The following is a 25,358-nucleotide window of genomic DNA, read 5'->3' as shown; positions in this document are numbered from 1 at the left end:
CACACCCTGGAGCAGGGTAGGCACCACTTGCAAACTGCTGTAAAACCTGCCCCTGGCACCTGGCCGGACTGCACGAGGCATCTCCCCTAACCCATCTCCAAGACCTGGGGGGTGTGCAGAGCCCAGAAAAGCTTTCCTAAATTGGATGCATCTTTTAGGGAGTGAGTTACGATGAGTGAGGAGGCCAACAGGAGAACTGCATGAGAACAAGAAAGCAGGAATGCTGCAGGCATTTAGACCACATGACCAATTCATTCATCAGGGGTTCCTGCAGGGGATACAGGAAAAGCTGGAGAGATGGTTTGGGCCATGTTGCAGGGATGGCCCCAGGTGAGACTGCTTGTGCCGCCAACCACAATTCTGGGTAGGATTTCAAAGCTAGATTCGCCCAGCCTACAACAAGTCAAAAAATAATTACTTTCACTTTTTGAATTTAAGATTCACTTTCTGGAGCCAACAGGGAGGAAGAAAGGCATCTTTCCTGTTTAATGAAAGAAAAGAGAAGGGACGCTTAAGGACACATTAGCATGGCAACTACAATTTTATAAAACTACCCAAAATTTGTAAAATATTTTAAGTAAAACAGTTATCCACATCAGAAGTCTCTCAGGGAGGAACTGAATTAAAATCCACTCAACAGCTACGTCAGACAAATCATCTGCCTGAGGTTAGCTCCTTCTAAAATCAGAGCTAATGCTACTTTACACACAGCAGTGAAAACAGCCCCGTAATGCAATTTAAAAATCAAGTAATTGGATAATTAAATCAAATAAATTAATTAAAAAGCAAATTAAAAATTCAAGATTTTCTGGATGATGGAGAAATGCTCACTCTAGGAAGTTAAGTGGGAAAGAAAGTAGGATATGCAACAAAACAGATAGCATAACTCAATTTTGTAAAAAAGCCCATAAACCTGGACATGTACATAAAAGAAATAAAGTTAACCATTTTCCCTGGGTGGTGTGATGATGGGTGATTTCTGCTTTTATACTTCAAGATTTTGGAATTATAAAATAATGACTACATTTTAATTTAAAGTCATAAAACACCATTTAGAATATTTTTTTCTTACAATTGGTTTTCAAAAATTAGAAAAAGGTAAGTTACACATATCCAAGCAGGGCTGAAGGGCCATCAATCAGGTTTACAAAAGAAATGCAGTAAGATTCCTACAATGGGGAAGAGATGGCACTGGGGCTCCAAGGCCACTTCCAACCTAGTGGCCAGTACAGGCCTTCGCAGGAAAATTATAATCATGTAGACTGGGGAGCCCCATGCCCCATATGAATCCCAAACTAATGTAAAGCTGGTCCCCAACCAAAAGTAAGAGAGATGTGTGGGATGGGAGGGGCAGCACCTGCTCTCTCCTCTTGAAGTTCATTCTACAAATACCCCTATTTCTTCAAATGTTCAAGAAACGGCTCATCCTTCACAGTAAGTGCTCCTGATTCTACTCCCTAAGAGGTAATTAGAAAAAAAAAATATTGACTTCCCAACATGAAATGGGCCCCAGCGAAATTAAAAAAAAAAAAAAAAGTCTTCCTCAATAAATCTACCCAAATCATTTTTATTTTAGAAGAAGAAAAAACCTGAATTACTACTTTAAGGCTTTTGCTTGAACTCAATAACGTATGCCTTCTCTGGTCTGAATCTAATAACCTCAGCTCCCCTGTGGGAATGAAGGGAGAATAAATCAAAGTAATTATTTCTGGAAAGTAGCTAATGTACGAATGTATTTTCTCCCACAATAAAATTTCCCATACACATATACACAGCACCCTTCCTTTGAAATGGGCCGATCAAAAATTATAAAGCTGAGGGTCCAGAGAGAAACTGATTTATATACTTTTCTACATTTCCTCAACTATGCTTTGATTCTTTCTGGCCTGGGCTCCATTTATCAGCTTAAATATGTAGAGAGGTTTTGATGTAGAGAAGAGAGAAAAGGGTATTTACATTTGTTCTGCTTTGCCATTAAAATTCCACTTTTAATAGGCCCTTGAAATGTGTGCTTTGGCTAATATCCTAAATTTATCCCCATACAGTTTTTCATGCAGGTGCCCACCTCCCTGCTGGTGAATGGGCAGAAAGAAGCAGTGTCAACAGAGGCCAACCCTAATGAAGTAGGGTGGACCCGTGTCTCATGACCAAACAGAAGGCAACAAGCACCAAGTGCTATGCAGTTCCTCCCCGAACATCTCAGTCAGGCCAGTCTTCTTGGATCATCACAGGGATTGGGTATAACGACACATACAGAAAGTCATTACCCGCTCCCAAGACCTTTCATCAGCCAAATCCTCCTCCCTAAGCTCCTGTGCTTTTAATAGAATGTGATATTTGCAAAATGTAGATTTGATAATAAGGAAATGTATATTTGATCTTGAATATGCTTGCCACTTCCTCCAACAATCAGATTTCTGAAAATGAAGAACCGCAGTTAACTATGCAAAGGGCAGACCCAGCTTTGTGTAGTCTATTGTTTGTAAGCCTGTCCCTGGCGTTAGTTACTCATGATATTCAGGAAAGCAACCTCACACAGACCTGCAGCTGTGCCCGCATAGTGAAGGGTGCTGGGGGAATAATGCCGGCTTGATGTGCATATAAACTAGGTGAGCTTACCATTCCCTGCATATGTTCCTCATTCTTGTCTGCATTTGTGGCTGGCAGCATTTCCAATAACAATGGCCACCTCATGAACAACCCAGATTACAGATCAGTGACAAACGACAGCCCTGCCATGCTCAGGGACTGACAGGTCTCCCATATAAGGCACGCTCCTTCCCACAAACCAGCTTTCACTTTCATTCAGAATACAGATAGGGCTAGAATGCACAAGTGGATTTTTAAACTCAACGGTTTAGTTGTCTCTTATTAAAGGAAAAAAGTACCCCATATTTCAAACATAGAGTCCAAAGGAATACACCAAAAGGTATACATATATTCATGCATGAGCAGTAAATTGCATCGCAACTTAAAATAGCAAAAGCTGGAACAACTCAGATTTCCTAATAGGAGAATGCAAAATAAATTATATAGCTTACAGCAGAACTCCATGAGGCCCTTAAAAAGAATGGGTTAGATATACAGGCAGGAGATTTTAAAATGTCCTTGGTTTTATGTTAGGATAAAGAAGCAGATTTCAAAAAGATCCTATTTTCATTTATGCCTAATATGTGTGTGTATAAAGCATATGGGTGTGTATTCTATTTCATTTACATAGAAAATATTCTAGAAGCACATACACCAAATTGTTGATTGTGGTTATCTTTAATGGTGGAGAGAGGAAAGGATGAAGGTAAGTACAAATAAGGGAAAACTTTCACTTTAAAATTTCTATTAATCTAAATGCATTTGTTCTACAAATCGGTGCCACAATTGTAATCAGTGAAATGAATAAAAATAAACAAAGAATCTCATACATTTACAATGGCAGAATCCCCTCATGACAAACCATCTGAGCTCTGTGATGTAAATTATGTAATGAGATCATTTACCCCCTAGCTTAATAACTTGCCCATGGCTTCCCACTGCTCTTATAATCAACATTCCTCCCAAGAGTCCCAAAGCTCTGTCGCCTCCAGGTTTCATTTCTTTGCCTCTCACTCGTGCTAAATCAACAAATACCTATCAGAGTCGGGTGTTAAAAAATCCAACCACAGGCACCACCTACTTTTCTGACCCTCAAACGCACCAAGCTGATTTGGGCCTTTGCACCAAACCCTCTGTCTAGAAATATCAGTTCTGAGACCTTACCTCCAACTTCAGAGGATCCCTTCTTAACTTCTCTGTCACACCTTGGCTGATTTCCTTTATAGCTCTTACTTCTCTCTGCAATTATGTTATCGCCCACCTCTTTTGAGATCCACAAGGATGGGAACAGTCAGTGGACATTCAATAACTCGTGCTAAATCAACAAATACCTATCAGAGTCGAGTGTTAAAAAATGCATCTCCTGATAGAAAGCTGATCAATAAAACTGGACATTTTCAAAATCAATTTTACCTTCTCATATATGAAACAAAATGCACACTAAATTGACAGAACATGTATCTGACCAGAAACCAGATGCCTAGATCACCATTCTCCAGCCAGAAATGCAGGTCACAGAGAATTCAAAGTAAGGATAAGGTTTATATTCACTGATATTTCAGGGAAGTCCCTCCACATTTATTGATCCATGAATCCTCACTACAGTTGGAAAAGGCAAAAAAGAAGTTTCTCCATGACCACCTTTCCTGAGTTGTCAATGCAAACAACCAAATGAAGCCTGAGGAAGAGCAGATAGTCAGCCAGGTTGGTCTTAACTGGGACCAGCAAAATCACCTACTCAAAGTAGGCCTAACAGCGACCATTGAGATACAGAAACCCATATATGTCACTTTCCAAACTTCCATCTGTTCTCTCAGGAAGTTGACAGGACTTGTCAACAGACCCTGTATATGCCACGGCTGTTCTGGCAGGGTACGATTAGATTCCATCATGTCCCTTCACATACAGGAAGAATTGCACCTATGATAACCTGGTTTTCCTACGTTCTCTGCCTTAGTCACCTTAGGAGAGGACAAGAATTTAAATTTTTATTTAAAACCAGGTAAAATAATAAATAAATAAATAAATAAATAAATAAATAAATAAATAAATAGATGTAGATGTGGTCAGAGTATGGTTTGTTCAGGGCACTTTAACACCACTGACATTATTTGCACATGAGTTTACTCATTAAAAACACACATGCAGAAAAAAGAAAAAAGATTTCCTGGCTGAAAATATCAAGGAACAATTTTTGGTGGGTGCTAACACTCACACTAAACAATCCACTTGTAGCAACAGACAACAACAAATAGATTATCAACATAGCAACTTTGCCTGTCTTCACAGTCACCCTAGGAAAATTACAGGGCAGGAAAAGGAGGTGGAGGGCAGGATCTGCCATTTAAAGCATATAACAACTTTTCTGCACATATACTAAACCCTCTTAGAGAATTTTTCTTTCTAGTGGCTCGTATTTAAGAATTTAAATTAAAAGAGGAGGGGCAAATAGGAAGTTACTCATCAATGGGCATAAATTTTCAGTCACGCGAGATGAAAACGTTCTAGAAATCTGCTGTACAACACTGCCTATAGTAACGATACTGTATTACATGCTTGAAATTTGTTAAGGTGGTTCTGTTACATTTCCTTACTATAAAATTAAAATTTTTTAAGCATTGAAGTTCACTAATTTGTGTTTAAGAATATATATTATTTTTATACATGTTTTATATATTTACTTCTATATATATTGTGTACATATGTATGTGTATACATATGTGTACACACACATACACCCACACACACTTTTCAACTCTTCAAAACGTTTTAATTCTTTTCTTGATTACCTTCAAGGCAGATGAAGACATGAAACCAAAGGGTAATTATATTTATGTGTAACAGAAATGGGCCTAAAACATGCATTTTTTTGCCTCTCAAGTTGGAGAAATGACTTCTTTCTGGGCGACAAGGAAAATGAAAGAAGATCCACTCACTGACCCCTCCAGCTGGCAGAAAAGCTGTGACACATCCTTCTGGGGGTCAACTAAGGTTCGGCACTGTTCACAGACAGCCATTTCTCTCCTGACTCTTCCTTACCTCTGAGTCTGGTCATACCCGTCACCAGCACACAATGAATGCCTACGGTAGGACATACGGCACTGCCTCAAAATGAAGGCATCAGCAGGCTCTGGGGTCTGGGGGAGCTTGGTGCAAATCACCAGCATAAAGCCCAGTTCCACAACTCAGGGTAAGTCATCGACTCTCTAAGCCTCCATGCCCTCTCCTATAAAATTGGAATGATGACACCTATATCTCATAGGATTGTTTTGAAGATTAAAGGAGACATAACATAAAAGGTATCTAGCACAATGCCCAAAGAGTGGTAGGAAAATCAGTAACTAAGACTGTCCTAAGGTTAAACGTTTAGATCAAAACCTCTCAGACTAAAACAGGACCTCTACAAAACTCCCTGGGCTCCTAGGCCATGATTTCTGCCAGAATATAAAGCCCACAGCTGTTATGTTCGAAACCCAAAAAGCTAGAAAAGATAGAATTAAAAAAAAAAATAGGAAGTCTTCTCCATTGCTAGCCAATGTTGTTAGTATCAACGTAACTAAAGAAAAAGGTCATAAAACAGAAAAGGGGTTGGTCAACTAAGAAAACACCAAAAAGGTTGCTACAGAGGCAAATATGGTGGATCTCTCCAAAATGTGTTACCCAAAGGAGAAGGAATCTTAGTTAGTGTCTTGATCTCAAAGGAGGTTCCTTTTAGACTCAAACGGCATCTCTGGGGTACACACTGATCTGTCTGGCTCTCAGAGCCTGATGCCACAAAACACTGTATTCACTTAACTCTTGCTGTTTTAATGTCCAGGATTTTTTTTTTTTTTTTTTTTTTTTTTACATTTCTACTTACAGGAAGAAAATGGAAGAAACCACATGGATACCCAGACGGAGTCTTATGACAGAGAAACTTCATCCACTAATAAATCGGCATGCTATTTTTACATGTCAGTACTGTGAGTGTGTTTAATCTGAGAACCCTGTCGTTGTTCCACCAAAACCAAGCCTCAGCCTGTAAGGCCAAAAGGCAGACTCTGCAGAGCCGTTAAGGAAGCCGGGAAGACATTATCAGGGGTGGAAGGCCTCATGGAAGAAGCTTTCTTCAGACACGAGATACTTTATAAGCAGGGGTATAGCAACTTCTTAAGGGTTTGTGGGAATCAAAACCAAGACTCAAACAAGGGAAGGGTGATTTTTTTGAAAGCGTATAAACTGTCAAGTATAAATCAAAATCATAATGAGATATCATTCACACCCATTAGAATTGCTAGAATCAAAAAGACAGACAATAACAAGTGTTGGCAAAGGTGTGGAGAAATCGGAACCCTCACACATTGCTGGTGGGTATGTAAAATGGTGCAGCCACTTTGGAAAATAGACAAAGAGTTAACTATGTTAGGCACAGAGTTACCATACAACCCAGCGATTCTGCTCCTATGTATAAACCCAAGAAAAATGAGAACATATGTCCACATAAACACTGCTGCGTATAGACATGTTCATAATAGCCCAAGGATGAAACAACTCAAATGTCTATCAACTGATGAATGGATAAATTAAATGTGGCATATCCGTATGATGGACTATATTATACTGCAGTAAAAAGAAAGGAAATACAGATACATGGTATAATGTGGCAGAATGTTGAAAACATTTTAAACTAAGCCAAAAAGGACCACATAGTATATGATTCCATTTACACAAAGGTTCAGAATAGGCAAAACTGTAGGGACAGACACTATGTTAGTGGTTGCCTAGGGCTGGGGGCAGGGAGTTTGGAGTCGTGGAAGCTAAAGGGAGCAGGGCTTCCTTTTATGGTAATGAAAATGTTCTAAAATTGATTGTGGTCATAGATGCACAACTCTGAATATACTAAATGTCACTGACTTGTACACTTTCAATGCATGAACTGGATGCTATGTGAATTATATTATAATAAGGCTGTTTTGTTTTTTTAAAAAAAAAATATAGTTATCTCTATTTTGCTCAGTAGGATAGCTACAGGAAGGCAGTATCAACATGGATGAAAGCTTTATTCTTTGTTCCTAGACTGGCTTGCTTTTTATATTCTCTAAAAGGGGGGGGGGAGTATTTTTGATAGGATTACAAAGATATGTACCCTGTAAAATATTTTTCAGAAAATACAAAAAGTAAAAGGAAGAAAGTCATCACAGCTATAACCAACATCAACATTTTGGTGTTGTCAATGGCAAGTACCACTCAAAATCAAACAGAATTTAAAATGTTGAACAGCTAACACGCAGGACAAGATCTGGAGACTGAAGAAAGAATAACAATACCATGAAAACTCTGACCCTAAAATTTTAAAGACAACTATGGAGAAACCAAGCCCACAAAGTTTTTTCTTCTGAGAATAGGATGAGAGAAGGACCTGGTTCTCAACTGCCTGAAATCTCACTTTCCAGAGGGCTCCTGAACTAAGTCCATTCACCTCAAAGCACAGGCAGTGGTTTATGCTACTGTAGCCAAGAGTGGCAAATGCTATGCCTTCAAGGCTCAAGTTTCCAAAGGGTGACTGTCCTTGAGGTGAAACATCCAGGTGTTTGGCTATGGCATTCTTGGGGATAGAACATTCTCCACTTGGCAAATGGCTTCTCCTGACAGCAGGTGCCACAGGAAAGGCCACTGCTGTGGACAAAGGTGGACTCCTGTTCCTTGATGGCAAAGCCCTCAGCCCAGGATTGAGCAGACCCTACCCAGGTGCCAGTGCATCCTGTAAACAGGAACCAAAACTTTAAAGAGTGTGCAACAAGTCCAGCTACAGTCAACACAAAAGTCTTCATTGGCAAGGCCTTTGAAACTGGGAGAGCTGCAGTGCTTGTCATGACAACCATCTGTCAGGAGATCCATGTGTGGCCAACTGCAAACCATTTATTCACCTTGCAAGGTTAGAACCGAAGCCTAGGACTGCCTTTCCAGTTGGAGAATTTTATACCCCTTAATTCCTCTGGCTTCATGACCACTTTCTCTGTCCCTCCAATTAACCTTGGGTTGTGGCTAATTGCTAGGAAGGGGCATTTCTAGGAGGAAGTGGGGGAGGAGGAAGACAAAAAACTTGGTAACACCAATACAATTGATCATTTGGAAAGGTAGCATTGCATAATGGTAACAAGCAAATTTCAGAAACAGAAAGACGTTAAGTTCAAACCCCAGCTGTATCCACTACTACCCATGTGCCTTCAGGAAAAGTATTAACTCCTCTACCAGGTGTTAAATAATACCGCTACCTAACAGAGCTTGGTATGATAGCTGCACAAAGCATGTGCTCAGTAAATACTTATTATCATCTTCATAAAGGATAAATTTACATAAGATGGAAGGGTTCCACGGCTCAATCTCTTTCATTCTGAAACTCTTTAAGTACCAGGCATTAGTCTAGGGACTGAAAATGGAAAGAATAAGATAGTTAAGGAATACCCTTACCCTAATGAGCTTAAAGTCTTGTGATAGGCAATGGATAATAAACAAACATACCAATATGTAAATTAAATACAGGTAATTAGATCTAAGAAAGAAAAACATATGGCACTGCGAAAAAGACTATGAGAGTTAGGGGGCAAGGCAGGAAGGACCTGATCAATTACGAAAGTTGCACTTCCTTAGTCACCCATATTCTAGCTGGAGTCTGGGAAATGTCCCAAAACAGAAATAAAAGGCTTCTCAATCCCATCTGAAATTCTGGCAACTCATTCCCCCAAAGAAATACAGATGCCAAAAAAAGCATAAGAGAATATGCTCAACTATACCAGTACCTAAAGAAATGTATATTAACATAGAGAATTCAATTTTCCACCTGGACAAGTGGCTAAGATCAAAAAGAATTATAACAGTGCTGCCAAAGGTGAGTAAACAGACATTCTCAGTCCTGCCAGTGGGAATGTCAATCAGTATGGTCTTTTTGAAGCACAGTCTGACATCAGGCATCAAAACTCTAAATTAGCAAATTCTTTGACCCAGATTTCCAGTAATTTATCCTAAAGAAATCAGAAGACAAGCATTAAAATACTAATGGGTAAGGACAGTTCTGTTGGGTTGTTTCTCACTCAAAGACCCTCGAAACAACCCACATCTTCAGTAGAAAATTGCTTAAACAAAATATGTTAAATCCATACATAGAATACACCCATACGGCTAGCTATCAAAAAAATGACATATTTCTATCACGTGATGAAATGATATTCAAAACATGGTGGTTAATAGAGAAAACCCAGTTTTCAAAGGAGTATACATACAACATCTACTTGGGTTTAAAAATGTGTGTGTGTGTGTGTGTATGTATGTGTGTGTGCGTGTGTGTTTTACACATGCAAAATGTTAGTTCTGGGGGGCCCTATAACAAGTGAGTTTTACTGTATTCTCTGTACCTCTATGAATTACTTCAACCTTTTACAATAATCACATGTTGCTTTACCTTGTTTCAGATTTCTTTTGGGTAGAGGGGATTTGGAGGTGAAGTCAGGAAATCAAGGAATAATCTCATTGCCTCACTACACTACTACTCCCAAGTCTCGAGGTCAAAAGCAACTTTCTACATACGCCAAAGTTGTGTTCGAGTTTTTCAATTTTCTTGGCCAATTCTTTTATTTCATGCTCTTGAAAATCAAAGTAAAACAAGAGAACAATTTCGAACTATCTCAGTATGACTAACTAAAAAACATTTTCAAAACTCTAGCAATGGAAAATAAGTGGCCTAACATTTTTTGAGTATAGACGGATATTACACAGAACATCATGTTTAACTATCGCCACAGTGCTTTTCAGTAGCTATCATGGCCCTCTTCCCTTTCACACATAAGAAAACTGGTTTGGGGAAAGATTGATAAATCACTTAAGGTCACAGAGCGGGTGAGTATAGTTCTGATAGAGAATTCTTCTCACAGACAGTATTAGTTTCCTGTGACTGCTATAACAAAGCACTACAAACTGGAGGACTTAAAACAACAGAAATATATTGTCTCACAGTTCTGGAGGCTAGAAGTCCAATATCAAAGTGTTGGACTCACACTCCCTCCAACACCTGTAGAGGAGAATCCCTCCTTACCTCTTCTAGTGGCTGCTGCTTGCCAACAATCCTTGGCATTCCTTGACTCGTATATACATCACTCTGACTTCTACCTCTGTGATCACATGGTCATTTTCTTGTGTGTCTATCTCTGTGACTCCTCTCTTTTTATAAGGACTCCAGTATCACACTGGATCAGTACCTCATCTGACTTAGTTACATCTGCAAAGACCCTATTTCCCAATAGGGTCACATTCTGTGGGTGGGTGGTTAAGCCTACAACATCTTTTTTGGGGAAAACAATTCAACTCATAACAGAGACCAAGGAACCTAATATTCCTTCCCCTACTGTGTCCTGTCCACAGCACAACCATTGCTGTCATGTCTGTGTCACGGGAGGTTTCATATGCCCTTTTCGTGACAGAAGGCAATATCTTTCTGCCGTCAGGCAAGACTAAACTGAACTATTCAAGGCAGGTGAGTTCATGCCATCTTGTCCAGCCTCTGCCTTCTGCATTGGCTCTCATTAGTCACTGAGGGAATCTCTGAAGTTATTCATTCCTCTGGTTCAGGGTCTGCTCTTGAGCTAAAATGCACTCCACAGCTTTGTAAAGCTAACAGCACTAGACAAATGTGGAGGAAATGCAATTCGCTTTCCTGGAGATCCTGATGTAAGGTCAGATCAAATATCTCATGAGAAGAGAAGCAGACGTGGCACTATTTTAACGTGTTCTTCATATAACTCATTGTCTTTGCCGTCTACTTAGATCAGACACCAAAAGCAAATTACCAATCCATCATTTCTTAACTGAATCAGTGACTTTTCTTTTTCAATTTCCAGAGCTATTTCCAAAAGCAGCGACAGTGCTGTTGAAACCAGTAATCAAAGGACTGTCAAGCCATCTTGTCGACTGGTAGTTTTCAGGCCAAGCACTTGGCTCAGCAAATTGGAAAAGAAAACGGAGCAAATGCCCTGCCTGGGTAAGAACCAGTATGGACCATTTATTTCACATGAAGAGACACACGAAGGATTTATGCCTCTCGAAGAATATCCCCTCCAGAGCTCTCCAATTGGCTGCTGAGCTTAATGCCATTTGGAGGTCCATTTGGAACAAACAACCGACCTCCTGGGCTGTGTGTTTCGCCTCAGTGCTGTAGACTTAGAAGCCTGTAAAGGTGAGCAGCCTCCCATCTGCCTCCACCTCTCCAACTCAGTAGCTGACGGATGGCCCGAAGAGACAGCTGGGACTGGGGAGCCTCCATGGGGACTCCCACCTGTGTGCTGCAATCACGTGTAAAATGTCAGAGGCCCCTGATGAGCAATGAGCATCAATCTGTACCTTCCCTAGCAAGCATCCCGATGGCCCTCCACAGCTGACAACAGCAGAAGGCTATATTTCCTGTGGCCTTACATGGTACAAAGGGCTGAGAATGGCTGAGACAGGCATGAAATTCCCTGTGTCATTTGGCCTTGCCAAGTTCCTCCTACACTAATTTCTCCCACGCCCTCTACCTCCAGCACCTCCTTCCCTCCATCGATACCTTTCTCTCATTTCCAAATCCCCTGGACTTTGATTTATTAACAACTTTGTCTGTTTTAAAAATATATAGATTAAAAATAATCAAACCATCTAAAGAGGCATTGTCCAATACATCAGTCACTAGTCACATGTGACTATTTTAATTAAAATGAAATAAGTTAAAAACCCAGTTCTTTAGTCACTCGAGCCACATGGCAAGTACTCAATGGCCACATGCGGCTTGTGGCTACCACAATGGACAATGCAGACACAGAAAATGTCTATTATCCCAGAGAATTCTGTTGGACAGCCCTGGTCTAAAGGACATAAAGAAAATGTCTCCCCCCTTCGTCTGTCCCCAGTTCCCCTCCCAGAGGCGATCCTGCTGCCAGTCTCCTTTGTATCCTTGCAGAGAATTTTTATATGTCTAAACAAGTGTGTGTGGATGCAAACCTCTTTTATTAAAACAAAGGAGAAAATACCCTAAAGACTGTTTCACTCCATGCTTCCTTCAATGAATGTCACCAGAACAACCATCACCACCCCAGCCTTACAACCACACTCTCTGTGTCCCCTTGAGTAGCCTGGCTCCCTTCTCTCCCAAACATTTTCATCCTACTTCCAGTCTCCACATCCTTGGACTCTTCTGACTCTTCCCCTTACCTCTTGGTCTAATAAAACCTAGCTGTTCCTGAGGAAGTTGCCTTCTCTCTCACCCACATTCGCAAAGCCTCTCTCACCTGGTAAATTCCAAACCAGTTTCTCAGGCTTTCTCCTTCCAAACCACCCACCACACCTCGTTGTCATTAACCCCACCTCCTGGCCCTTCTCCTCCATTTGCTGAGGACAACAGCACCTGCGTCACTCCCCTCATCTCCTCCCTAAATTCTACAAACATTCCCTCAATCCCGGGTGGAGCATCCAGCCAACTCCTGGCCTCGCACCTGTTCTTTTGTCCTCACCCTACGTCAGCCCCCCACTCCCAGCCTAAATCCATACACAAACCACCTGTGACATCCTAGCTTTTAGCATCCCACTTTCAAATTAGTGTCCCACACCAACAACTGTCAAGCTAAGAGAGATTTCTAATCTATGATGACTATTCCTTAACCTTGCCATTGTCCTCCCATTACTCCTTACCCAGCTTGGATATTCTAGTGAGTTCTTAGAATCCCTCCCTTTCAAACAAAGTTGACTCCCTTGCCCCTTCTCCTAACTTACTCACTTGTTGAAAACTCTGACCATGCGTAAAACCGATGGTCCACCTAACTGCTCACACATATCCCTCACCACAAGAAGGTAACTTGACAAATTTGGAGCTTTTCAAAATAAATAACTAATTGGTATGATTACAAAATGGAGCATCTGCTATGGAAAATAGCTGTGGAGGTTCCTCGAAAAAATTAAAAATAATACTACCTTGTGACCCAGCAATCCCACTTCTGGATAAATATCCAAAAGAATTAAAAGCACGGTCATAAAGAGATTTTTGTACACCCATGTTCATAGCAGCATTATTCACAATAGTTGAGGTGGAAAGAACCCAAATGTCTATAAACAGATGAACAGATAAACAACATGTAATTTATACATACAATGGAATATTACATAGCCCTAAAAATAAAAGAAATTCTAACATATGCTACGATATAGATGAAGCTTGAGGACATTATGCTAAGTGAAATAAGCCAGTCATGAAAGGATAAATACTGTAGGATCCCACTTATAATGAGGTACCTAAAGTAGTCAAATTCATAGAAACAAAAGCCAGAGTGGTTGTTGTCAAGGGACGGGGGAGGGGTAGTTGGGAGCTGTTTAATGAGTAGAGTTTCAGTTTTGCAAGGTGAAGAACTTCGGATATCTGTTGACAATAATGTGAATATATTTAACACTACTGAACTGTACACTTAAAATGTTTAAGATGATAAATTTAATGTTATGTGTTTTTTACCACAGTAAAAAAGTATAAAACAGAACTATTGGTTGAAGCTCCATTCTGTGGCAGTGCTGAAGACATACTCTTCCTTTGAGCATCAAACATCCCATAACATTCACAGTCAGCAGGTGGCAAGGCTGAATAAGGTATTTGTTTGCATTGGCAATTCCAAGCTCAAGATTCATTCTGAAGTTTAGAGTCCAAGTAGGAAATTAGAAGAATTAACTAAGAACCTGTTGGGTACCGTCCTCATTTTCTCAAATATTATTCTCTGACAACTGAAAATCAATAGCTTTTCCAGCTCTGTCTATCATAATTCATTCATGCTCATTAATATGCAAACATCACTTTCTCAGCTGGTAGTAATTTCATGTTTTTTTAATTTACATGGAATGAGCCAGAGATTAAAACTTTAAACTAAAGCCAACAATAGAGAATTGTGAGTGTCATTTTAATCCCCAGATTAAGACTCTCTGAATAAATTCACTAGCATAATCACATGAACTATTATCTGAGAATTATCAAAACAACTCCTCTGTGAGTTTTTGCCTTTTGGGTATTAATACATACATTTTTTAAAAATGATACCTGCTTTGGGACCATTAAAATCAAAGCCATTTTCTTTTATCAATCTTAATCTTGGAAAATCTCCAGGCCCCCGGGCAAATACAGAGATCCCAACACTGTCGAAAAGCCACAACAATGTGTGACTTTGTGACTAATATGTAAGAAGCTCATTTTAGCATAAAGAAAATCAGATTAAAAATAAGCATATTAGAAGAGAAAAACTGAGAAACACTGAACTCAATTCCTTCTAGAATTGCACATCATATTCTAGATTATTAATTCTAAAATAAAAAAAGGCAGAGGGGAGAGCTTTCTCTTTTGAGGGCAAGGCTCAATAGAAACAAAATAAACCATCTGTGTACTTTAAATTTCTAAAACTCACATTAAAAATGTAAATATAAGTAAAATTAATTGTAATCATTTATTTAACCCAATATAGCCAAACTATTCTTATATCGAAATATAACTCATATTTTATAAATTATAAATAAAATTTTTACATTCTTTCTTTCTACATCTTTTGAATCTGGTGTGTATTTTACACTTACAACACCTCTTAGTACCAGCCACGTATAAATGCTAAAATACCCACTAGTGGCTATCATCTCAAATGGCAGAACTACAGGAACAAAGGATATATGTTCTCTAATAGGACAGGAACTAGTCCTTGAAATTTAAGTGTATCTCTGGGTTGCACTCTGTACTGTTCTCATTGTTCTCACTGTATTCCCCCAATAACAGCCAGCAACAGCTTGGGTGGACGCATTAGCCGCTGTTTTGGCTAGACAAATGTTAATTCAACTGTGGTGATTACAGTACCATCAGTCGAAATCTTACAAAATCAGTTTACTACTATTGTTTTCTTATTTTCAATTTCTTGTTTTCAATTTTCTTATTTTAAATTTTTTGAACCACAAATTGACTCACTTTTTTCAAAATTAACCTTATCCTAAACAATATCACGTATCACAAATTTGACCCTTTTGATACTTAAATTACATTTGTTGAAAGAAGCACATGAAAATAAATAATTAACGCCTAAAAGAAGTTTCTGTGCTCTAGCTAAAACCAACGATGAAATAAATTAATATTTGTTCTCATCTGCTAATCAGTTTGGCATCATCTTTCAAAAGCTTTCCATTTGGCACACGCAATCTCGTATATATCTCCTGAGTCTCCTGGCACCCAAAATTTGTATGTTTGAGTATGACACAGCATTCCCACCAAAAATACCTTTGTCTGGGCACCACCACAAACCACAGCAAGGGACATTTACTCATTAGTAGTCAACCGTTCACAAGCTGCAGAGGTAGGGTAAACCTCGCACCCTGATGACCAGTGCTGGCTCAGGCCCAGGGGAGCTCCCTTAATAATTAGCGATGGTTGCTAAGGTTTCCTAAACTACAGGCCACAGATTGTTCTCTTGTTCTCTCATTCTCTCTCTCTACTTCCTTCCCTCTCTCCTTCCATGTGTGTGCGTGTATGTGTGCGCGTGCATGCGCGCGCTGTGTGTGTGTGTTTTATTCTGTGATGATTATATCTCAGTCATACAATCATCACAACAACCCTTACAGGAGGTATCGTTTTCCTACTTTTCCAGATGAGGAAACGAGATACAGACCAGACAGTAGCTTCTCACGGTCACAAAGGTAACAAGTGGGGGAGCTGAGATTTAAAGCCAAAAAATCTCACTCTGGAATTGTATTGTTATCACGCTGAGGATTACAAATGAAATAAAAAGATGGAAGCTGGAATAGACACAAGTTTTATGGTCTCAAACACAAATCCTTCAAAGACAAAATCATCCCCCAGAGGATGTGAAGACTGAGGCAAGCAATATTCTCTAACACAAAGAGGGATGGAAGATAAGTGGAATAATTTAGAATGCCCTCAAGACATTTTTTTTTGTAAATTACTGGAGAATTCATCTTCTTTCGAAAGAAAAAACATGAAAATTTAAGGGAACAAAGATTCCAATAACAGAAACAGAAAGGATGGAAGGATAGATAAAACTGATAGATTAATGCACAAACTGATAGGCAGACAAATGAGCATACAAATATTCACTCGGGACTCAAGATCAGAGAACAGAGAGAATTATAAAGGGACATTCCATCCCTCTGACCATCACAGAAGGGGTCTATCACATGGCTTATATCACACCAGCCATTCTCGAAGGCAATTTGGGAGCCTTATTCCTGTGACTGGGACCAAAGTTGCAGAGTAAGCTGTGCTGACAACCTAATTATGTGGCCTTCATTTGCAAGGGTTCTGCAGTCCGGAAGAAGATAAAAATCCACTTACATGTATTCTCTATAGGCAGAGTGTACAGCAGCTGCGTTGCTATAACGCCACAGGACAATCGCCGATGATAGGACATCAAGGATGGCATCAAACTAGGAGAAGGAGATACAGCATTAGTGGCTTTCCAGAATCAATAGGACACAACTGTGAAGATACAAGGCAACTGTTCTGTGAATGGAACATCTGAGCAAGTGACCTCAGAGCAAAGCGGGTTGGCATCACTATGACACAGGCCACCCATCCTTCTCACGGTGGATCCTGGAGAGCTGGAGCCCATGGCACCCCACATGCCAGCTCCTCCTCGCCTCTCACACTGCTCCCATGGCCTGGGAAAACACGCTATGTGGCATGTTGGGTACGCTCCTGGGGCCCCTGGCTCCCAGCATTCTGGAGGTATGGAGGAGGAGCACAACGTTCTGACACATATAAAAATGGCTTCCCCATGGTAAGGAAGATAATGTCAGCATTTTCCTGTATGTCCCAAGTAAAATATGCGGGGTGAGTTCTGTTTCTGGTTCTCTATGGGACTGTTCTACCTGGGGACCAGGGTGAGGGTAGGGTCGTCCAAAGGTTCTGGGAAGTCTGCCAACAGTTTGAAATTCAATGCTTTTTTTTTTTTTTTTTGAATGAATGAGTAAATGTGAGGAAGAGGGAGGAAGGGAGGCAAAGGAGAAGAAAAAGAGAGGAGTGTGTGTGTGTGTGTGTGTGTGTGTGTGTGTGTCTGAGTGTGTGTGTGGAGCGGTGCATTTTCTGGAGAGACAGTCCCGCAACTTAGAAAGATCCTGAAAAGATTCTGTAACCCCTTAAGTTCTCACAACAAAGGGAAGATGTGGGTTTGGGAACAGGAACACACACCCTCAGGTACCAGAATCCCTAAAGCTATGCAGGAGGGATGTTTACAGGAGCTCTCTGTATGAGTGAGTCATTGCGCCATACCGCACTCATCATCTGAAAAACTACAAGCACTAGCACTCTCTTAAAGGGACATGGGGAACCTTCACCCGAGATTTCAACATGTCTAGTCTATAAAACACCTGAGACCTGTTTTACTTGATGTTGTGTTTTAGCATCAGGAAGCAGGCTGGGAAGCCAGGTTACCCCTGGTCGGGCTGCAGCGGGACTTATCAAGTGCCAGCAGCCCTGGCTCTTAACTCCCAACACTTTGCCTGCACCAGCAGAGGCTTCACTCCAGTGTGTGCCCACTTTCAAACCTACAGCCTTGAGGAGTGGAAAGGGCTGAAATCCTAAAACATCTTCTCAATCAGCTGTGAGAAATGTGAGCCCCTAATCTGTTCTTGAGGATCATACAGCATCACTGCAATTTGCTTCTATTAAATTGTGATTTCTTATAGAAGCTATTTCCATAAAAGGTGTGTCTGTCATGCTAAATTCTCATCTGCTAACACCATCTTAACTGAGAGCCCAGGGAAAGATTCGTGGGCTCAGGAAAAAAACGTGCAAAACTTCATAAAAGTACATTTCAGGTTACTTACTGCAAACCCAAAAGCAGAGGCGCTGTACCTCATAACGGAGACAGCTAAAAAGAAAGAAAATATTATTCAGAATATTTTAAGACCTCGTGGATATTATCCCTCATTTGTGAGTACATTAATATGTTTCATGTGCCCTTTTAAACATCAATGGAAAAGTTCCAAGAGAATAAAATTAAAAATTAACTGTAGTTGTAAAATCTGAGAACTACAAAAAAAAAAAAAAGCAGAGTGAAATGAAGATTCCAGACCTCACCTACAGCAGCTTCCCCTCACAGTGTGCTCTGAGACCAAAGGACCAGTTTCAGAATGAAAATGCTTAAGCAGTTGTCAATCAAATGACTGCTGAGACTCTGAAAATTCAGCAACAGGGAATAGAGAGCTGGGAACTGCATTACATTTCCCAAATGAAAGTAGAACCACCCAAACTGTTCCCATAATAAGGTAATTAGTAGTATCTACATGCACATGTATTGCTAACAGTTAAAATAAACCTCTTGCCCATCAGAGTTTAAAATCTAATTGATGATAATAACAAATGATCTTAAACAACAGGTAATCTGCAAATGTAGATGTAACAAGTGTAATTAAGACACTTATCCGTATTTAAAAATCTATCAACTGAGTAGCACCTTTGCCTAATTGAGTGATCTGCTCTGTACCCAAGTAATATCCAGCTTCGAAGACTGTTCTCAGTACTTCCTAATAAAGGCAGCTCTCCACACTGAACAAGCAAACGTCCATCCTCCAACAAAAAAATGAAACCCTACCCAGTGGGTTGGCAAAGCTTTGAAGAGGATTATTCTGGGCACAGGCGTTGCAAGCACTCACTCATTGAGTAAGAGAGGTGTGGGGCATGGAGGTCAATAATCCCACTCAGCTCACCCCCTTCTCTGGGACCTGCTCTCCATTCCGTCCATAGGATCCAGGAATGGGCCTTGCACAGACCTGTTCTGTTTTGTACCCCCGTCCCTAACCACAAGGGGTCATGTGACCCAATGTGAAGCAAGCATTCATTTTCTATGAATTTTCATTGCTATAAAGACTGAGGGGCAGAAAGACAGGATGGGGTAAACAGCCCTGGGGAAAGAAAGAACCTCTGGCTTACTAGTTTCCAAGACTTCCTAACACTCAGCCACATGCCAGTCCTCAGGCTGTGTAATGCAATCTATTAAGTTGCTGACCCTCTTTGTTTCTGACATGAGCTGCTCTAGTCATCCTTACTGTTGCTCCTACGAGCACAGGGAGAAGGGCAGAGCCAGCTGTGCGCAGTGACCAACTATAACTTTTGTGGGCAACACAGCCGTGGCAGTGCAAAGGGGCACTGGGCCTTCCCAAAGAACTCAACTCACAGGCCACATTGGCATGTGTGAAAAAGGCAGAGGATGCCTCGTTGGTTGCCCTCAGCACTAAGATTCCCCATGGAACACTGAGCCTGGCTTGCAGTAGTGCTCAGAAACTGTTAATTATGCTTAGTAAACTTTCACAGAAACAAGTCAAAATGAGTGTATGTCCCCCCCCCCCTTTACAGCCTGTTTTTAGACTATCTTAGCTGTGTGCTTTTTGTGGATTACTTCTCTATCAACAGTGAAAATGTTTTGAACTCCCACTAACATCTTGCACAGATGTTTGACATACACAATGGATCACGAAGGCTGGCCCAGCCGCAGCTCCTGCTCTGTCTCTCCCCACCCCCTCCAGCCTGGGCACCACGAGATGGAAGGCATGGCCGGAAAAGCACTTCACTCACTGTCACAGAAGACTGCCAGCTTCCCAAGCAGTAAACCACGACTGTGAAAGTTTTAATTAAGTTGTTTGGTAATATCAGACATTTATACAGTGGGCTAGAGATTTCTAAGAGGTGGATGCCCACTTGACCATACTGAGAAAATAAAGACCCTTGTCTCAGACTCTGGACTCCGACGAAGAAGCTGGTCACTTCACTCACTGACCGGTGGAGTTTCCCTGATTCAATCAGAGTCAGCGCCCATGACCTCAAACACTTAAAGAATTAGACTGGAAAGCTCTGTCTGTGTTTGTGAGTTCGGCCTGCCCATATTAATACTGTTCTCTCCCCCTGTACCAGGGCGAATATGAACAAGAAGAGGGCTCCAAGTTAACCCAGAGTCCTTCACAGAAGAGAAGGATTAACATGTGTCACTTACTGATAAATTGGCTCCGTATAATCTCGTGATGAGATGGAAAAGGAGAAAAAGCCACAAATTGTATGGAGGACCCGGGTACACTGAAGGGCCCTCCATACAGCCTTGGCTCAGGCAGCCTCTCTTCGCGGCAACTCCCCAGTACTCATGATGGAATAACAGCGAACAGTCATTAGCCCGGAACCAGAATGGAAGAGATAAGCAACCTTTCGGGAATTTCTGAAGAGTATAAAGGAATAACCTTATTTTCTTTGGCCTACAACTAAATGTGACACATCCTAATTCTGAGATAAGAACAGACTCAAAAGAAAGGGTAAGAATGATTTAAACAGCCCCCGTTGCTACAAAAAGAGAGCAAAACTGTGAGGTTTTCATCAGGACATTTCCAATTCCCTCACACTAGGAATGGGTTCTACTTGCAGAACAGCAAGCCTGTGTCAGGATGACTCATCCAGGTAGAGATTTCAAAGTAGGTGCTCCTGAAGGCCCCCACGCACTTGGCTAAGGTAAGCTGAAAGCCACCACAGGGCCAACAAAAGTCCAGCAGTGCCTTTAAAGCAGGTGCAAATTTAACAGTGGACAACAGACTAGGGCCCTTTTGACCTCAGACAATTATGCTGCAAGCTGGCAAGGTCAATGGACAGACAGGCAGTCAGGCAGCCGTGAAGCAGAGCTGTCCTAAGAAGATGGCTTTCAGTCAAGGCAGGAGCCATAGAGCCGAAGATAATGAAGTCACTGTGCCTGTCAGCACATGGTGCGGGGCCTGGTTGACAAACACCGCAGCTGCTCTGGAATGGAGCGCTCCGCTGTCAGCAGCCTCCAAATTCATCTGGATAGCACTGCTGTCAGAATCCCTTAGGGAGATTGTCAAGAATGTTTCTGCTCCCCACATTTAGAACTTGTCTCCTTGCTCATAACTTAAACATGCCCTTAGGGAGCCGGTGGACACCAACAGCCTGTGAGGCATTCAATTGCAGGCCATAGAAGCCTCATTCCCCAGGGAGCTGAGGCCCAGTTTCTCGCCTCTTAATCCACCTTCTTACTCCCTTCATGGTGATGGTGGAGGCAGACTGCCATCTGATAGACCTGGCCTCACACAACCCAAATGCATGCTTAGAGTGTGACTGGGCTCCTCTCACTTTCCATACGTTTTACTTCTTCCTCTTTTTTTTTTTTTTTTTAAATTAAGACACGGAGTCCTTACAATGATCATAAGCAAGATGAAGATCTGCAGTTTGGGGCGTGCCCAGTGCCCATTCTCCATTCCCGCTCTCCAGGTCAAAGCACCTCACATCTCCTCTGGGAAACCGTACCTCCCAACCCTCGAACGATGTGTGAGTGGGGCGACATCATTATTCCCATTCTAGTATATCCTTGTCCTACAGCCAAAGTGAATGTTTCGAAGATGAGCCAATGAAGATCTGTCCTGAGTTTTCGCTGAAAATATTGGGAGGAGGATATCTTTCTAAGGGGAGATTGCAGAGTTGGTAGGATGAAAATAGCAGTTTAAGGTAGCAATTTTGAGCTAAATGCAAACAGGCTACCTCAGAATGAAACCAACAAAGAGAAAAGCAGATATGAGACCCCTGATGACACAGACTGAATCTCTGGGGTCAGCCCTACCTGAAGTCTAACTGTATTTTTCAGACATGTCGGTCAATAATTTAATTTGCTTAAGACAGTTTGAGTTGAGTTTGTATCACTTGCAGCCAAGTGTCTCAATACGATATACACTGACCCAGTAATCCATGTCTAAAATCTCTTTAACATCTAAGAAATGGAAAAACACTTTCTACACATAGTAGGTTTATACAATTTATAATAGCAGAACACTGAACACAATCTAAATGTCCAGCAGTTGGTTGATGATTTAAGTATGGTCCATTCAAAAAATAAGCTACATGTAGTTATTCAAAATGCCTATAAAAAGTAGTATCGGTTAATGCTTATATTAGTATATTAATTAAAATAATGATATTGATAATAAACCGGTGATGTGTTTGGTGCCATCGGCACTGGGTGCCATGTGAAAGGATGGGTCTAGGTCAAGAGGCAATCTGGCTGATACAGGTATAAAACGAATAGAGAGGTCAGGAGAGGCTTTACTGAGAAGGTGACATTTGAACAAAGCCTTAGAGGAGGTGAGGGAGTGAGCCATACAGTCAGAAGAAGAACCTTCCTGATAATAGGCAGAGTCTGTGCAAAGGCCCTGAGTGGAACACCTGGCGTATGTGAGGCCATTTTGTCTGATGCAAAAGGGAGGAAGAGGGAAGTTATAACAGACTTCCCTATAGTTTTAGCAAAAAAAAAAAAAAAAAAAAAAAAAAAACAGGCAGGAAGGGGCAAGATATAAGATGATATATGTGATATAACTAGCTTTACGACAAAACCTTATTTTAAAAAAATCATTGAAAACAAATAGAAAAAAAAAATCCCTCAACTGGTAACAGTGGTTATCCTTTGGTGGGTGAGAATATTTAAGTAAATTTCTTTACTCTCAACTTTTTTTTGTATTTTCCACATTTTCTATGACCGTCACATAGGACCATTCAGATCAGAAAAAGAAATCCATTCTATTTGGGGAAAAAAATTTCCCAACTCATAACAATACAGCCAAAGATCTAAAACAGAAGAGCAGAAACCAGATTTATGATGTACATCAGGGAGGGGGCCGTACTGTGAACTCGTGACTGCTTCTGGCTACATAACCAGTCTCTATTACGTCTAAGTTTCTGAAATCCATCTCTCTAGGCCAAATCACCAACACGAGCAGGTTGCTAATTCCCCCAAAGAGTTCACCAGAGCATGGCAGAAGGCCAGGCAAGCCAAGGAGTAGAACACAAGCAAAACGTGACTCCCTGTCTAAGGGGCCTCCTGCCTCCCAGGTTTCTGCTTGTCTTACACTCTACTTCCATTTGTGCCAAGGGGGTAACAATAGCTACACTCCCAGAAGCATGCATAAACAGAAGTCTTAAATAAATATTTATACAGGTCTAGTTAAAGACCAGACCTTCTTTAACTAAGTTGCATTTGGGCCAGAAAGCATGTCAGCTGGAAACTCAAATTCAAACAGAAAGACAGCTGGAAAATGGTGGGACCCGGGCAACCCATTGTTAGGGCAAAGCTAAATGCAAATCCCACAGCTGAATAATCAGCAGGCTTCGAGGGAGGGTTGCGAGGTTCAGACAAAGTGCCTTGGAAATGCACAGGGAGGCAAGAGTGCCAGCAAGCCAGAACTGAGGATCAATGCCAGAGCCCCTCAACAATGTTAAACAAAGAACACCATTTCAATTGCAGGCTAGATTTATAGCAACAATGAGGACCCATCTGTCATTCTCTCGAAGTCAGGCAATAATTACCTTGAGCCTTAGCACTCTTTAGCAATACCCTAGGCTCCATAACACCTCTGAGTTGTTAAATTATGTGACCAGTAAAGCTCTGTTAATAAATCAATCCCACTTTAATTAGACCACCTCTGTCAAACAGATGCCTGGCAACAACCTCACCCCCAGCCATGGGTGAGAACTAACCCAACTTAAGAACCTGACTCCATCACTCACCTTCATCACGCTTGCTGTAACCCAGGCAGAAGAGGTGCAGCTAATAGAGGTCAAATTTAACTGATTTACATTCTGACTCACTTCAACAGAACTTTCAACCGCTTCCGGACTCTCTCCCACTCACATAAAATTATAACAGATTACAAAAATTTGTGATAGATGTTGAATTCAGTCATCACTGAAGGATGAAAGAGGATGAAGCCGTGTGAACAACAAATCAACAAAACCATCAACGACTTAGCCCATATAACTACTCATTCTTAGCTGCTGTACAGTGACTTCACTTTGTATTTTATCTATGCAGACCAAAATTTTCAAAAGGGCTACCTCAGGATGAAATCTGGAGGTTTCTGTTCCACCTACACAATATTATTCAAATATCAGAATTGGCTACCAACATTTTTAAAGCAGGAGCCCTCACAAATTAAAAAAAGAAAAGAAAGAACACTAGATTTTTGGCTTCTCTGGAAAAATTGAGATCTGCCGACAGTGAGTTGTCTGCCCCCCTTGCTCCCAGTACTGCCAGCGCTGCATTTGGATGGAGCATGCTCTCTTGGACACCTGCCTGTTCTGCAGCATTAGACCCAGCTGGCCTTGCTCACCTCTCTGGCCCCTCTGGGTATCAAGCTGACCCAGTGGGCAAGCCTGAGTTCTGGGACTTCAGATGCAGCCCATGAGCAACTTAAGGAAAGGAACAACAGTTTCATCTCCATATCTGCAGTTTCCAGCAAATGCCTGGCAAATATTCATTGCACTGCACGAACAGTAGCCTCCAGTATTTTCTACTGTAAGGTCTGGCTCTCAGCAAATTGTAAAAAGCTATACCACAGGCCCGGTTCTCAAAGCTTATATCATTCTTTGAGAGCTCTTTGTCTTCCGTAGAACCTGAGAACCATTAATTGACTCCAAGAAGGCTGTGCACACTGCCCACCCAGCCTCCAGGGCTCCATCTGTCTGCAGACAGACAAACCCTTGCCAAGATCTCAGGGATGACCACAAGTTTCTTTCTCTCTCTTTCAAATGATCAACAGGTGGGTGGTCATGTACGAAAAGTGGCCATATAGTCCCTCCACCACAATAACCTCTGCAACCCACAGCAAGAGCGGGCTTGAAGAGATTGTAAGATACTACCCTTGAGCTACTGCTATTGGGGCACGGAATGTCATTTGATAGTGACCTGGGCAGTTTTGCAATGAAAGAT

The 25,358-nt window shown here is 41.2% G+C and overlaps 1 protein-coding gene across 7 annotated transcripts in view; it reads right to left on the bottom strand.

Moving 5' to 3' along the window:
* The window catches only part of TMEM163 (transmembrane protein 163), a 342,830-nt gene that overhangs the window by 67,661 nt on the left and 249,811 nt on the right, over positions 1-25,358 (bottom strand). For all 7 annotated transcript variants that reach the window (XM_036237865.1, XM_036237866.1, XM_016164021.2 and 4 more), the window contains 2 exons: positions 18,439-18,482; positions 16,946-17,037 (listed from right to left, as the gene is read on the bottom strand). In XM_036237865.1, coding sequence (XP_036093758.1) covers positions 16,946-17,037; positions 18,439-18,482 — 136 coding nt within the window. The remainder of the gene's footprint in view (positions 1-16,945; positions 17,038-18,438; positions 18,483-25,358) is intronic.

The sequence above is a fragment of the Rousettus aegyptiacus genome, unplaced genomic scaffold (assembly GCF_014176215.1).
Source record: "Rousettus aegyptiacus isolate mRouAeg1 unplaced genomic scaffold, mRouAeg1.p scaffold_m13_p_2, whole genome shotgun sequence".
NCBI lineage: Eukaryota > Metazoa > Chordata > Mammalia > Chiroptera > Pteropodidae > Rousettus > Rousettus aegyptiacus.
This window is presented reverse-complemented; position numbering and strand designations above follow the sequence as displayed.